General features: G+C 46.4%; 1 protein-coding gene across 2 annotated transcripts in view; it reads left to right on the forward strand.

The window, feature by feature from the left end:
- The first annotated feature begins 1,005 nt into the window (after positions 1 to 1,005).
- The window catches only part of RNF212B (ring finger protein 212B), a 28,270-nt gene continuing 12,606 nt past the window's right edge, over positions 1,006 to 16,669 (forward strand). For both annotated transcript variants that reach the window (XM_048517520.1, XM_048517522.1), the window contains exons 1-4: positions 1,006 to 1,194; positions 10,674 to 10,784; positions 12,534 to 12,656; positions 15,191 to 15,243. In XM_048517520.1, coding sequence (XP_048373477.1) covers positions 12,557 to 12,656; positions 15,191 to 15,243 — 153 coding nt within the window. In that variant the 5' untranslated portion in view covers positions 1,006 to 1,194; positions 10,674 to 10,784; positions 12,534 to 12,556. The remainder of the gene's footprint in view (positions 1,195 to 10,673; positions 10,785 to 12,533; positions 12,657 to 15,190; positions 15,244 to 16,669) is intronic.

The raw sequence follows: 16,669 nt of genomic DNA on the forward strand, positions 1-16,669 counted from the left end.
TCACCCTTGCTGGACAAAGATAGGGCGAAGACTTAGAAGAACGTCCTGGCCGATTGCAGGAAAGCTCTCAAGAATGGGGTTCAATTCGATCTAAATTATTGGGGCTGGAGTTGAGCAGGAAGCGTGGGGAGGGGGAGAGGGGGGGTCTCCATCTGCCATTCTGAGGGCCTCTCCAGGTTTTCTCAGTGGTCTCCTGGCACCTGCTGGATCAAAGCCATCTGGAGAGAGACTGATGGAACAAACACGCTCTAAGGCCCCTTCCGCACACGCAGAATAAAGCGTTTTCAAACCACTTTCACAACTGTTTGCAAGTGGATTTTGCCATTCCGCACAGCTTCAAAGAGCATTGGAAGCAGTTTGAAAGTGCATTATTCTGCATGTGCGGAAGGAGAGTGGCTGTTCCAGCTGCATTGGAGTGGAAAACAAACTCCACGGACCAAGGGATTGGGGGAGTGTAAAACTACTCTCTGCTCTTGCATGGCTTTGCTGTGGGGCCTTCAAACCTGGAGGGGTCGAGTGTGATGGCAGCATTAGAGAAGTAAAGCAAGTGGAGTATATTTACTACCACCAGATCCTCCGAAGATGCCAGCCCCAGATGCAGGCAAAAAGTCAGGAGGAAATGCTACCGGAACACGGCCATGCAACCTGGGAAACCCACAACCCCCTAGTGATTCCGGCCGTGAAAGCCTTCGACAAGACGACTTCTGGTTTCCTTACACCGAAGAGCAGTTCTTTATGAGGCGGGGCAACTCGAGGAAGTAACTGTTCGTCCGGCTCTAAACCTAAATTGCGTTTGCCCAGGGGCTTATTGTTTGTCTGCCACCTGTTGTCTGCCAGAGATTTGCAAACCACTCTGAGGCAAAGCAGCTGTGCACGGTGGCACATCGGGCCCGTTCTTGAGACCCAACTCCCTCCGGGCTGGGGCAGATTGCTGTCTGTTGTGACGTTGCGGTTTCTAGCCTATGATTTAAGAGCAAAGCTGGGGAGAATCCCAGAATATAGATTTAGAGGAGGTTTAGACTAATACAGTGCAAAAAGAGCTGGGATTTGGCCAGGAATCTGGGGTTTGTACTCAGAAGAAAACCCAGGGAGTTAGGAGGAGTTAGGAGGAGTTTTGATGGTGGCGCTGGAACAGCTTCAAGGAGGAGAGAACCAGCTGTAATCGGATTGGTGATGCAAGATGACAGCTCTAAGGTATTTATAGAAGGGAGGGAAGGGCAGAAAAGAAAGGCAAAACGGTTGCGAGAATTGCATACGAACATCATCTACCAGCGAGAAAGCAATATATAACAGGTACAAAAAGATTCCTACTCACGTTTGGCCACAGTAATAATGATGGGTGCATGAAAAACAGAGGACCCCAGACCAAGAAAACAGGCTGCTATTATGAAGGGGCAGCGTGGCCCATTTTAAAGAGCAAAGGGGAAATGCCACCCCACCAGACTTACCCACTATAATGCCACATGCACTTATCAGCCCGATTTCTTTCTTGAGTGCCACGCCACCGCCTTCTGATTTTTCTGGGCTCCCCGAGTCCTTCTCAGAACCACCTCGGCGACGTGCTCCATCCTCCATCGTGTTCTGCATCTCAGGGAGATGCACTAGACAGTCCTGAGTTTCTGAACCCAAAAGGAATCTGGATCAGCGATTCCGAACGGCTTTCCGGGAGATGCCGGCTCGGTTGAGCCTCACCGTTCCAGTTATGATATCGAATCCCGGGAAACTCTCTTTGGAAACAGTTGGTGTTTGTTTATATTCTATTTTTGGTCTCGGCGCCCTCCGAGACCTCTGGTTGTGTCTGCCACTGTTCTAACGCCGGTCTCTTTAGAGTCGAGGTGCTCAGACAGTGCTGTGGGGGCCAGAAGTCCAAGTCTCCTTACTGGTCCTAGTCCCAGAAAAAAAATGTTGGCTTTGCTTTGAGTCTAAGACCAGCCTTGTCAGAATTAAGCTGAGCTTCTGGCTTGCCTCTTAGGACCGGCTGTTTTTCCTTTGGTTCTTGCACCCGGTCCACACGTGCAGCGCCAATCCGGTCTCCAAAGCCCAGATCCTTGGAGATCTCTCTGCCCCTTGCCCTTCCAAGGTAGCCTTTGCAATGTCCTCCTCTGTCAGGTTTCTTGTCTCTCAAGTGGAGGAGCCCACAGGAAAGCAGAGCAGGGTGTTTCTGGTTTATTGAGCTCCTGCACCCTCTGTCAGAGTTTGATCCCCTGGCATCGCGCCGGTTTATAAACAAGAAACTCTGCTCGGCTTATCCTGCCCTCCCGGTTCAGAGTCTGTGCGGGGATCTTTGCCTGGTTCGATCCCAGGGACCTCTCATGCCGGGTTGCCCTCGTCCCCTTTGGGATCGCCCCCCCTTTCCGCCTCCCCTCCTTCTCCCCACCGACTCGCTCAGCTCCTAACGCCCGGTGCCATCCGAGCGCAATCTGGGCGTCCTCTCTCTTCTTATGCCGCCCCGCCTGCGGTCCAGAACCGGCTCTCGCCGGAGCCCCCGGGGCGGGGTTATCCCTGGCACCCGGCGGAGGCTCCAGGAGTTTGGGAGGAGGGAGGCTCCTCCTCCCCGGGCTCGGCCACCTCCGATGGCAGAAGAGGGAAATGCGCCCTCCTCGCCATCTCTCGCCCTCTTTGGAGACGCGCGCCCAACTGCCTACGATGCGCTGCGTCGAAGGTGCGCTCTTTTTACGCGCTGCTCCTGCGCCTCGAACAGGCGCCTGGCGCACAGGTGAAGCTGGCTTTGGTGCGCCAGGCTGCTTGGGTTGGACAAACAGGAAGCAGGGGTCCATTGGGGACGTTGTTGGTGGGGCCCTGGAATCACACCCAAAGTCTGTAGGATCATGGAGAATCAATGTCAAACTCGCGCCCCGCCAGATGTTGTGGACTACAGTTCCCATCATCCCCTGACAGCATGGCTAATTGATCATTCTGGCAGGGGATGATGGGAACTGTAGTCCATAACATCTGGAGGGCCACGAGTGTGATACCTGTGAATGTAGGATCTATGAGGATGTAAAGGCTGTATTAGACTTTCTCTGGCCCCTTCCGCACACGCAAAACAATGTGTTTTCAAATTACTTTCACAACTGTTTGCAAGTGGATTTTGCCATTCCGCACAGCTTCAAAGAGCACTGAAAGCAGTTTGAAAGTGCATGATTCTGCATGTGCGGAATGAGCCTTTCTCTCTCTATGGCAGACTAGAGAGCGATCAAAATGTGCTCTGAAAAGTGCAGGAGAAGTAATGGATCAAAGAGATCCAAGCTACATTTTAATATAAAATTGCACGCACGTAAACCTACGAGTAAGCAAACGGTGTAGATCACCTTCGGAAAAGCAGTAGTAGATGATGAAGAAGAGTTTGGATTTCTATCCCCCCTTTCTCTCCTGCAGGAGACTCAAAGGGGCTGACAATCTCCTTGCCCTTCCCCCCTCACAACAAACACCCTGTGAGGTGGGTGGGGCTGAGAGAGCTCCTTAGAGCTGTGACTAGTCCAAGGTCACCCAGCTGGTGTGTGTGGGAGTGTACAGGCTAATCTGAATTCCCCAGATAAGCCTCCACAGCTCAGGTGGCAGAGCTGGGAATCAAACCCGGTTCCTCCAGATTAGATACATGAGCTCTTAACTTCCTATGCCACTGCTCCTCTAGAAGAAGAAGAGTTGGATTTGTACCCCACCTTTCTCTGCTGTAAGGAGACTCAACAGGGCTTACAAACTTTTTTCCTTCCCCCCCTCACAACAAACACCCTGTGAGGTGGGTGGGGCTGAGAGCGTTCCAAAGAACTGTGACTAGCCCAAGGTCACCCAGCTGGCATGCGTTGGAGTGCACAAGCTAATCTGGTTCCCCAGATAAGCCTCCACAGCTCAAGAGGCAGAGCGTGGGGTCAAACCTGGTTCTCCACATTAGAGCGTGCCTGCTCTTAACCACTACACCACAGACAGCAATCAAAATGCGCGCTGAAAAGTGCATGAGAAGTAATGGACCCAAGAGATCTAAGCCACATTTTCATATAAAATTGCATCCATGTAAGACTGCTAGCAAATAAACTGTGTAGATCACCTTTGAAAAAGTAGTTTCAAACGGTATACTGGGTAAATTAAGCTCGTCATGGGATTTTCTGGCATTTCAGTTATTCCTAATGCGGCATGCAATCAAGACCAAGATGACGTACTACAGAATTCCCTCACAGAATGGATGTGCGTGCTACTGTATGCGTTCTCATCCCTCCATCCTCTCCCTCGTCATGACTTTCTCTTTCGAAAGCCCTCAAATTAGGGATGGATTTCTTACTGCGGTTCTGTCAAATTGATGGAGTTCACCCAGGATGCCCACCCCGAGTCCTTAGAATAACTCTACAGACTGAAACAAATCGACTATCACGTTAATAATTGAACACTGCGCTTTATAAATAACAGCAACCCTTTGAGAGGCCTATTCCTCTCTGCCGCTCACCGTGCTGATATTTCCTTTCCTCTGTTGTTCAGTCTTTCGTCTCTTGCGGCAAAAATAAAGAGAAGCCATACTGAATTGAGAGCCAGCGTGGTGTAATGACTAAGGTGTTGGATCAGACCCAGCAGGTTTGAATCTCCGCTCTTGCCACAGAAGTTTGCCAGGTGACCTTGGCCCAATCACAGTCTCAGCCCTGCCCCTGGCTAATATTTGGATGGGAGACCTCCAAGAAATACTAGAGTTGTGATGCAGGAACTGTTCTCTTGCTTAGAAAACCTTATAGCATAGGTGTCAAACTGGCAGCCCTACAGATGTTATGGACTACAGTTCCCATCATTCCCTGCCAGCATCATGCTGGCAGGGGATGCTGGGAACTGTAGTCCATAACATCTGGAGGGTCGCCAGTTTGACACCTGTGCCTTATAGGGATCGCCATATGTTAGTTGCGACTTGATGGCCTTTTCTACCCCACGTAATAAAGCAACAAGATTTGGTGTATTGTTGAAGGCTTTTGCTGCTGGAATCAACTGGCAGTTGTGGGTTTTCTGGATTGTGTGGCCGTGGACTGACGGTTTTCACTCCTAACTTTTCGCCTGCATCTGTGGCTGGCATCTTCAGAGGGAAGATGTGTTTCTCTCCGCGGTACAAATTTTTATTCTAGCATAAACTCTCCTGAGCTTAGAGTCCATTTGGTCAGCCTCCCTGGAAAAGCCCTCCAGAAGAAGGGTTTGGATTTATACCCCACCTTTCTCTCCTGTAAGGAGACACAAGTTGGCTTACAAGCTCCTTTCCCTTCCTCTCACCACAACAGACACCTTGTGAGGCAGGTGGGGCTGAGAGAGTTCTGAATGAACTGTGACTAGCCTGAGGTCACCCAACAGGAATGTAGGAGTGCGGAAACACATCTGTGCGAAGTGGAGTGCGGAAACACTCAATTCGGAATCATACTGTCAAGCCGTTAACTTGACGCTAGCATTGATTTCTGTGTTGATGTTGTTCTTCCAGGACTTCGGACCCCGTTTTGTGGACACCATCTTCTTCTTGCTCTGAGAGTAAGGGATTGAGAGGAATAGCCTAGAGCATAGGTGTCAAACTTGTGGCCCTCCAGATGTTATGGACTATAGCTCCCATCATCCCCTGCCAGCATGATGCTGGCAGGGGATGATGGGAACTGTAGTCCACAACATCTGGAGGGCTGCGAGTTTAACACCTGTGGTCTAGAGCTTTTCTTCTTCTAAATCTGTCACTGGGCCTCAGTGACAGGATGTTGTGTGCTCCTCCACGCAACCCCCCCACTGTGCTGTTCTTCCTTCCTCCCCCGCACCGTTGCTCCATCCCTTCTGTTCATTGTCCCCGTTTCCCCTGGCGCCACATATTCCGGCTCTGCTGATGTCGCACCTTCTCCCTAAGACATGGGGCAAAGTCCGGCCCTAGCCCGGCCTCCTTATCACCATCTTAGCAGGAATGCTCGAGGAGCAAAGGTTGAGAAGGAGAGAATTGCAGAAGATAAGATGAAAGCATCGCCCGGGGTGGACCCAGGGTGAGGGTAGCTCAACAGATCCTCTATCTCAGACACTGAAGAAGCAGAAGCGGCGTGAGACCAAGACGAGTCATATCAAACTGCAAGAGAATGCAAAAAGCAACAACACGCACCCCGGCGGTTCCTTTTGCCTCCTCTTTGCCCAAAATCCTCCTAGCTACAGTCCAGCAGGACCTCAAAATGCCTTTTAGGTTCTGCATCCGCAAGTGCTTGTTATTAGTAATTTTTTATTATTTTATTAGATTTAATACTTTGCCCTCCCCGGCCAAGGCCAAACTCAGGGCGGCTTGCACACCGAGTGATAAACATCGTTCACAAAAAAAAAAAAAAAAACAGTGCCAAGGATGACATATAAGTTGTTGAAAAGGTTAAGCTTGTTCTGGAAGTCTTGTGAAAGGAGCCAGGCGCCTCAAAACCAGATGAGGCTCTCTCCCCCTCCAAAGGCGGCTTCCTCCCCATTTCCAGCTCATCCCCAGGACTTTTGGGGTCGTCCCTGTTTGCTGTTGGCAGGGTTCTCATGCCGCACTGATGCCGCAGCTGCTGTTTTCCCAGCTGCGCTTTTGAAAAAGCTGGAATTCACACATCTGTCTCCGTGCAGCTGTTAAAAACATAGCAAACCCCCCCCCCCCCCAATTGCTAAGCACTCCTCTTTCCCATCTGACACATTTCACATTCAGGCTTTGCTTCATTCATGAGCTGCTACCCTGGAAGCTCGATCCGCCCAGCATCCAACGCTGCTCTTCGTGTTTTATGACATTTTGGCCCAGCCCTAATAAAAGGCCTGAGGAGTTTCCCAGTATTTAGATTTTGCTTTGGACCGGGGCAAGCTGCCTGTGGTTGCTTCTAGCTCTTGATTCCTCGCCCGCCTCTGACTCACCTCGTTTTCTTTTAATGCCGCCCACAAACTTTTCAACACCTTCCTTCTTGCCACTTTGCTGGTAAGCACTCCTGGCTCCTGCTTTCTGTGACCGCTGTCCATCGGAAGCACACCTGCACACTCCTCAGCATTTCCTTCCTCACCTGGCTGCCGACCCCACCTGCTTTCTGGTGGGTGTTTCATTAAACAGGGCTGGTTTGAGCCAAGGGACTTCAGTGACGCCCCATTAAAAAAAGAGAGAGAGAAAATATGGTGGGAGAGGAGACAAGCATAAAGTGGGGCAAGCAAACTATTTCTGTTCGACTCTTTCCTTGAAAACACTATGGGGTCCCCGTGAGCGGGCTGCAACTTGACGTCACTTTCCGCCATCTTGTTCCCATTCCATCTTGACACTGGTTCTACACTTCCAGTCTGGGTTAGGCCCCTTCCGCACATGCAAAATGCGTTTTCAAACCACTTTCACAACTGTTTGCAAGTGGATTTTGCTATTCCGCATAGCTTCAAAGAGCACTGAAAGCAGTTTGAAAGTGCATTATTCTGCATGTGCGGAATGAGCCTCAGTCTCCTTTTGGTTAAAAGTGTACTAGAAAACCATCATTGCGCTACTACAAGGTTATCAATTTCCACACACACACACACACACACACACACACACACACACACACACACACACACACACACACACACACACACACACACACACACACACACACACACACACACACACACACACACACACACACACACTCCAATCCCCCAACAAAGATAAAGGCACGTTTAAATGCACCTGTCTAGGGGTTTTGGAATGCATGGAATTCCCCCAGATATTTCCCTTTTATAGACTCCGGGGAATGAAGTGAAGGCTAAAGAATGATTGTGTAATGGTAGCAGAATGGTAGCAAATCCAGGACCCAAAATAAAAGCAGTTTTAAGTGTTCTAGGCACTCCTGCAGGCCCCACAAACGAAGCAGTCCTACTCAGCGGTGGGATTCAGCAGGTTCGCACCACTTCAGCAGAACCGGTTGTTAAAATGGTGCTTGTAAACAACCAGTGGTTAAATTATTTGAATCCCACCACCGGAACCGGTTGTTAAATTAGTCGAATCCCATCACTGGTCCTACTCTATTCTCAGTGCCTTCTAATTACCCAGCTTCTCCATTTGAGGTTTCCCATTTTTTCCCTCCATTTTTTCCCTTCTACGCTAACACAGCCCTCCATTATCCCCCATTGTCAGATTCTATTAATAGCCTCCTTCTATGCTATCACAGCCCCCCATTATCCCCCTGTCCCATTCTATGGGTCTATTTCTTGCCCCATTATCCCCCTGTCCCATTCTATGGGTCCATTTCTTGCCCCATTATCCCCCTGTCCCATTCTATGGGTCTATTTCTTGCCCTGTCTCTTGTCTCCATCACCCATGGTCCATTTTCATGTCTCCTATTATCCTATCTTTATATTTTTTGTTCTATTATTCCTTGTCCCATTCTATGGGTCCATTTCTTGCCCCATTATCCCCCTGTCCCATTCTATGGGTCTATTTCTTGCCCCATTATCCCCCTGTCCCAGTCTATGGGTCTATTTCTTGCCCCATTATCCCCCTGTCCCATTCTATGGGTCTATTTCTTGCCCTATTCCTTGTCCCATTCTATGGGTCCATTTCTTGCCCCATTATCCCCCTGTCCCATTCTATGGGTATATTTCTTGCCCCATTATCCCCCTGCCCCATTCTATGGGTCTATGTCTTGCCCCATTATCCCCCTGCCCCATTCTATGGGTCTATGTCTTGCCCCATTATCCCCCTGTCCCATTCTATGGGTCTATTTCTTGCCCCATTATCCCCCTGTCCCATTCTATGGGTCTATTTCTTGCCCTATTTCTTGTCCCATTCTATGGGTCTATTTCTTGCCCCATTATCCCCCTGTCCCATTCTATGGGTCTATTTCTTGCCCCATTATCCCCCTGTCCCATTCTATGGGTCTATTTCTTGCCCCATTATCCCCCTGTCCCATTCTATGGGTCTGTTTCTTGCCCCATTATCCCCCTGTCCCTTTCTATGGGTCTATTTCTTGCCCCATTATCCCCCTGTCCCATTCTATGGGTCTATTTCTTGCCCTATTTCTTGTCCCATTCTATGGGTCTATTTCTTGCCCCATTATCCCCCTGTCCCATTCTATGGGTCTATTTCATGCCCCATTATTCCCCTGTCCCATTCTATGGGTCTATTTCTTGCCCTATTTCTTGTCCCATTCTATGGGTCTATTTCATTCACCTCCCATCTACATCTTTGATCCTCCCTCAGTTTTCCCCTCAGAGCTATATATTTGGAGGATCAAAGATCTGCCATTTTCCCGCCTTTTTAAACCGCCTTTTTCCTTTCAACAGTTTTCCCTCCCTCAGCATTTAGGTGACAAAAATGTCCTCACAGAAAGGGCAGGAAAGAAGCCAGTGAGGGGGAAATAGAACCATTTTCCTTTCCAGGGAAGAAATATAATGGTTAGATGAGATATCATCAGAAATTATAAACCATGAATGTGTAAGGTTTAGCATGCTCACGTTAAATTAGTGCTGTCCTTGAGGGGTACTGAACAAGCTATTTTCATGGTAGGGGCCTCCTTTTGGCAAATCCCTTCAGGCATTAATTTTCAAAATGTGGATTTCTCTGCTATAAGAAAATTACATATAGCTTCCCCGGGGACTGAATAACTACACATCTCAATTTAACCACCCATACTATCCCTGTTCTCAAGTCCTTCATATGTCATTATCCCCCTATTGCCTCACAGATAAAAGCTGGATCTAGCAGGATCATCCTGAATTTGCATGGTTTTTAATACATAAGATCATGCGCAAATCCTCAGATATCTCAAATCCTTGTCCACAGATTGCACCATAAAAAAACTATAGGCTCAGTGCGCCATGGTATCAGTCTGGCACAAAGTCAAAAATCTAAGAAATTGATCCTTATGAATTTTACATGGAGACACTTGGAATCCACTTTCACCCATGTCTGTAGACGGCATTGCAATAATTTGAACTCCAGAAAACTATTGTGCCATTGAGACACAAAACCATTGATCTGTTGTTCAGATGTTAATATATCATCTTAGAGTGACTCATATAACATCATAATCCACAAGTTATGCTTTAATAATCATAGATCAAGTGCACTGGTGTTGCTCTGAAGCTACAGAAACGGGCACGAGGTGCGAGATGCGATGTTTACATTGTGCAATTTGAGGTCATAGGTGTGCGTGGCAGATCCCACAGAGAATTCTGTGGATGGAAAGGATTTCTATCTATGGCATGGGACTTTCCTGCCTCCCCTCTCCCTCTGTGACCCAAAATAGCTCCCAAATGCTCCTCCTGGGGAAAATGGTGTCCCAAAGAACAGCTGTTGGGGGGGTCAAATGTCTGCAGTAAGAGGCGGAAATAAGAAAACAATGGTCCCCTCTTCCATCCACAGAAATTATCCTTGGAATCCATCCTACTCATTGTTTATGTCACAGGTGTCAAACTCGCGGCCCTCCAGATGTTATGGACTGCAGTTCCCATCACCCCCTGCCAGCATGATGCTGGCAGGGGGATATCAAGAACTTGTAGTCCATGCTTCTGGAGGGGTCATGAAGTTTTACACCCAAATGCCTCATGTGATTTATTTGGCGTTGATTGTTAAGAGTGGGGAGTCCATTCATCCCTGCATCTTGAATCTAGATTTTGTACCACAACGATCTTAGATCCTACATCCATGTCTGAAATCTATGATTTTGCACTACTGCAGTGCCACGAGCTATGGTGTTTGTGGTGCATTTTCTCCCATGCAGGTGTGAAAGTAGCGGAGTTGATTGCCTGTAAGGATCATGGAGATCTGTAAGGATTCCAATAATGAAGGGGGAATTATCTAGTTTGTGGACTGGCCCTACATCTTTTTGTGTGTGAGTAATCAAGAATAACAGTTTTGGAAATTACATTTTTAAATGTTATAAATGGCTCACGCAATCATTAACCTAAATGAAGTTTTTACTTCTTCTCCTGTTTCTTCTTCTTCTTCTTTCTGGTTTTAAAGCTTTGGTCAGAAATGGTGCATTTTGTAATTTGAATATGGTGTATCTTTTATCAATTTGTACCACTGAGGAAGACCTTGTGACTGAAATGCATTTGGTTTTTATCATTTTTAAAAAAAACTATTTGTAATGTATTTAGGTTTTGGATAATTTAACCCATTAGTACTCATTATGTCATTAGGCCTTTTGTCAACTTTCCTGGTTACCTGGTTATTCTGGGCTGATTGTCTTCTTTCTGTTTTGGGTATTGTGCAGAATTTTCGCACAGCCCTTTGCCGTGCTCATTGTATATCTGATGTGTTCAGCTTGTTATTTTACATATTTAAGGAATGTAGTTTTAATCTTCTCATAAATCTTTTAAAATCCCTCTTGGGGAAATCTAGATTTTTGTGCCACAGTTACAAACACAAGATGTGGGACTCATAATAATTATGGTGCACTCAAGGACTTGGTATAAAAATGTTGAGGATTTATGTCTCACAAGAAGCATTTTCTGTCACAGCTGTTGTTCCAGGAAGCCCTGGATGCATGATTAAAGAAACAACAGAAATAAATACAACATTAAGAATGTTGTTTACCCTTTCCTGTCACAGGTTTCTCCTCTAAAACCTGTTATTTCAATGGCAGAGATTTAAGCAACAACCAATTGAAAGAAATTTAATAGCTTATGACTTCAGTGGAAGTGCTTCAGTTTGGCTGGGTCAGGGCGCCCACTGGTTTATATTTGTTTGGGTGGAATTGCTATAGTCTCCCAAGGTTCATGTGAATAAACAGACAATTAATGGTGGACAAATTTGGTAGGTAATGATGTCAGTTGTGATATGCATGCTTTCCATGTTTAAGAACATAATAACAAGCCAGCTGGATCAGACCAGAGTCCATCTAGTCCAGCTCTCTGCTACTCACAGTGGCCCACCAGGTGCCTTTGGGAGCTCTGGGATTGCAGGATGTGTGAAAGCAATGGCAGCTTCTCGCGGTTGCAAAGCTCCCGAAAGCACCTGGACTGTTAAGGTATTTTACAATCTCAGATCAAGGAGGATCAAGATTGGTGGCCATAAATCGGCTTCTCCTCAAAATCTGTTCAAACCCCTTTTAAAGCTATCCCGGGTTGGTGGCCATCACCTCCTGTGGCAGACATATTCCAAACACCAATCACACGTAATGCCAAGAGTGAAGAAGTGTTTTCCTTTGATTAGTCCCTAATTCTTCCCCAGCATTTTTCATGGATGCCCCTGGTTCTAGTGATTGTGAGAAAGAGAGAAAATTCTTTTCTGTCAGCATTTTTCTAAATTTCCGTGCATAATTTTATAGACTTCAATCCTATCCCCCCTCAGCCGCCTCCTCTCCAAACTAAAGAGTCCCAAACGCTGCAGCTTCTCCTCATAAGGAAGGTACTGCACTATAGTCATAGATTTGCAGCATGAAGAAATACTCCAGTTGTAAATTTCCCTAAGCCATAACGTCCAAATCTCCTAGTCTGTCCATTCTTTCCCAAATTCCTCTATTATTCCCACAATTTTATCCTAGCACACGGTGATCTCACAGCTCTTCTACCCATTTCGACATCTCTCCTACCCGCCAAATTTGTAACCGATCCTCCCCGTCGGTCTTTCCCGACAGGAGTTCAGTGGGAAGTCTGCAACATGGACTGGTTTCATTGCAATCAGTGTTTCGTTCAGGAAGGAACCGATTTTTGTCTCACCAGCTGTGGAGATATATTTTGCAAAAAATGCGCTGGTACAGGTAAGTGTGACAACCAGATGTTCATGTCATAAGAACATAAGAACAAGCCAGCTGGATCAGACCAGAGTCCATCTAGTCCAGCTCTCTGCTACTCACAGTGGCCCACCAGGTGCCTTTGGGAGCTCACGTGCAGGATGTCAAAGCAAGGGCCTTCTGCGGCTGTTGCTCCCGAGCACCTGGTCTGCTAAAGGTACATTGCGGAATCTGAGATCAAAAGAGGATCAAGATTGGTAGCCATAGTCGAATTCTCCTCCATAAAATCTGCTGATCCAAGCCCCTTTTAAAGCTATCCAGGTTAGTGGCCATCACCACCTCCGCGGATTGGCATAATGTCCGACAAAGGTAACAAAGATGTAGTAACGTGTCAATAAGAGTTGGTTTATAAATTATTTACTTCACTGGTGATTTAGTGTAGAGCTTTCATAGCATAGAATACATAGCCAGGAATATTGAATAATAGGGACACTGGCTTGGGAATATCATGAATATTTTTTTCAGTCTGGCCCAGAGAAAAGTGTTTTAGTTTAGACATTAATGAAAAGAGAAAATAATTCATGGTGATGATACAACAGTGACTGGTATTAACAGGCGTTAGTGAGTATTGTTCCTTATTATACAACAAGAAATACTACACCCTAAATTGGCTGCCAAAGTGGGGTTACGGGTTGAAGTGTTAAAGCATATTCCAAACATGATTCCAATCACACATGAATCGTGGGAAGAAGTGTTTCCCTTTTAGTAGTCCTAATTCTTCCCCAGCACATTTTCAATGTATGCCCCTGGGTCTGGTATTGTGAGAAAGAGAACAAGTGTTCTCTCTCTGTCCAACATTTTCTACCCCATGACATACAATTCTTCTTATAGACTTCAATCATATCCCCCCCCCCTCAGGCGTCTCCTCTCCAAACTAAAGAAATTTCAAGCGCTGCATACCTCTCATCATAGGGAAGGTGCTCCAGTCCCCTCAAAATCATCCTCGTTGCCCTTCTCTGCACTTTTCTATCTCTTCACTAATATCCTTTTTTTGAGATGTGGCGACCAGGTGAGCTGGACACAGTACTCAAGTCTTGCGTCACACACCACTACTTTATATAAAGGGTACATGACAATCTTATTTATTTTTATTTATTTATTTTATTAAACTTATAGGTCAGCCTTTTATCCCCGGTTAGGGACTCAAGGCTGACTCACAATATGGCTGTTAAATCAAGTCCCACAGCAAAATGGAGCACATAAAACACTAAAATCATTAAAACCTAAGCAGCAGTTTCTGCCAAATGAATAAAAGCTTATACCAAATGTAAACAACCCGGTTATGGGGCAAAGTTGTTTAAACAGGCTGCTTTGAATCGAAGGCCAAAGGAAAAGGAGGAGGAAGTAGGCGGGGGGCCGGTGTGATGGAATCAATAAATAAATAAAGGCCGACACGTATAACAGGATGGAAATGGCGGTCTCAATTGGCCTTGGTTTTGAGTGCAATTTCAGTGGGGGCAGTAGATCCACACGACTGACGCTCCCCAAAGGCCTCGATTGAATAGCTCGTCTTGCAGGCTCCCTGCGGAACTGGATAAGGTCCCTTGGAATCCAGCACCGCCGAGGTAAAGGCATTCCACCAGGGCAGGGGCCAGGAGGCGTGCAAGGCTCTGGTCTGAGGTTGAGGGCTGCCAGACGCCGTATCGTCCGGACCAGGGGTCACCAGTAACTCAGCCGTCCAGTTGCAGTTTTATTATAAATTCCTTTCCTAATGATCCCCAGCATAGAGTTTGCCTTTTTCACAGCTGCCATGCATTGAGTTGACATTCCCATGGAACTATCCACTAAGACGCCCAAATCCCTTTCCTGGTCTGTGACTGATAGCACTGACCCTTAGATGTCTTAGAAATAAAACTAAAATAATCCCCAGTTCTCTCATGCATACACACACACACACCTCTCAGAATAAGCACGATCAATACATTTTCACATTTGTCTCCTGGATTTTGCACACAAAGTGTGTGTTGCTGATTGTTTACAATATTCATTTTATATCTCATGCAGTAATGTGATAAAATAAAAAAATGTTAAGAATCTTAACCCCTGAGATAGAGTTGCCAACTTCCACGTGGCACCTAGAGATCTCCTGCTATTACAGTTTATCTCCAGACAACCAAGATTAATTTCCCTGGGGCAAATGGCTGGTTTGGAATGTGGAATCTATGGCATTACACCCTGCTGAGTCCTCTTCCCCATTTTTCCCAGGTTCCACCCCCAACACAGGTATTTCCCCACCTACAGCTGGCACCTGACCCCGAGGGTTTAATTTTTGAAAAACGTGCTTTTAACATAGTGCTTTTAGATCACAGGTGTCGAACTCATGCTGGCAGGGGATGATGGGAACTGTAGTCCATAACATCTGGAGGGCCACCAGTTTGACACCTATGTTTCAGATCCTATAAAGCTTTTGGTCTTTTTTTGTGTGTTTTCTGACCATTTTATATCATTTGGAGCAATATTCAGTGGGTTATACTGACACCTTTCTGCATTAATCTTGACAGATAAATGCCCGTTTTGTGGAATAAGCTGCAAATATTTGCTTCTCGATGATAATGTAAGTTACCCAGCAGGTGTGTTGCCTTCTTTTTTTTCTCTGGGCTCTTGAAAACTCAGAAATTCTGGGATGATATAAGTTTGGGGCTAATGAATGATTAGTTTACATCTATAAAGTAGGGGAGCCTAGTGGTAAGAAGAATTGTGAAAAGTGTTGCTGCTACAAAATTTGTATAACAACTTCTGGTGTTGGGTTGTATAAATCTGCTGGGCGCAGGGATGACTAACTAGAAGCGGGATTCATTCAAGTGGGGTTCTTCTATCTCTAGATTTTAAAGGAGGCATCCATAAAACGTTTGTCAAACAAGCCTTTCTTTGATTAGATTCAGACCATAGGTGTCAAACTCGCGGCCCTCCAGATGCTATGGACTACAGTTCCCATCATCACCTGCCAGCATGATGCTGGCAGGGGATGATGGGAACTGTAGTCCATAACATCTGGAGGGCCGCGAGTTTGACACCTGTGATTTAGACCTTTTTTGGCTTCAAGTCAAACCTTTCCTTTTGAGGCTAAGTGCTCAAGTAGGTGGTAGAACAATCTGTATCCTTTCCTTTTGACCTGGTTATGAAACTGCTTTTGGTGTCCAGTTTGGTGACCTTCTCTGGGCCCGTTGACAGGAGAAATGAAAACCCTGCTTCTTTCATGGTATCCTTCTCTGTCATTTGACCAGGTTGGGAATTGTGGTGGGTGGTGGTGGGAGAGAGCAAACTATTTTACAGTGGCTATGCACCTTCCTAGCAGATAAGGGTGATGTCAGGCGATGGTGCTGGGTAATTTCTGCTCTGCTTCTTGGCTATTAGCCTATCAAGTTCCACTTTACCTCCCATGTTATGTAACATCTACCGTATGCTGCTGGAAGAGATCATCTGGAGATCTAGAGTACAGTGTCATCCATCTGTAGATGACACACAGATCTATCTCTGCTCTCCATCTGATTCAAGGGAGGTGACGGAAACCCACAATCGGTGTTTGGAAGGCATAAAAGACTGCATGTAGGCTAATCAATTGAAACTGAATCCAGCCCAAAGATGAGTACCCACACCCAGGAATCTGTCTTATACAGAATCAGGCCACCGATCCATCTAGGGCAGTATTGCCTTCTCTGACTGGCAACTTCCCTCCAGGTTCTCAGGCAGAGGGGCTTCCTCATCACCCACAGCCCGGTCCTTTTTTAACTGGAGATCCCATTGGGGACCAAACCTGCAACCAAACAGAAGTGCTGTGGGGTTGAAGATTAAGATTCCATAGTGTTGGATATGTAACCTCTATCTGTGGGTTCTGTGGGGCAGAACTTGGAATGAGTTTGCAACAACAAATTTTAAAACAACAATATGGTTTGCTTTCTTAACATATAACATCGACATTTAACATCACACTTCAAGGTCCTGTTCAGGTTTCATTTCAAGTCCTTCTAGTTACAGTCTTC

This window comes from Sphaerodactylus townsendi, linkage group LG15 (genome assembly GCF_021028975.2).
Source record: "Sphaerodactylus townsendi isolate TG3544 linkage group LG15, MPM_Stown_v2.3, whole genome shotgun sequence".
Lineage (NCBI taxonomy): Eukaryota > Metazoa > Chordata > Lepidosauria > Squamata > Sphaerodactylidae > Sphaerodactylus > Sphaerodactylus townsendi.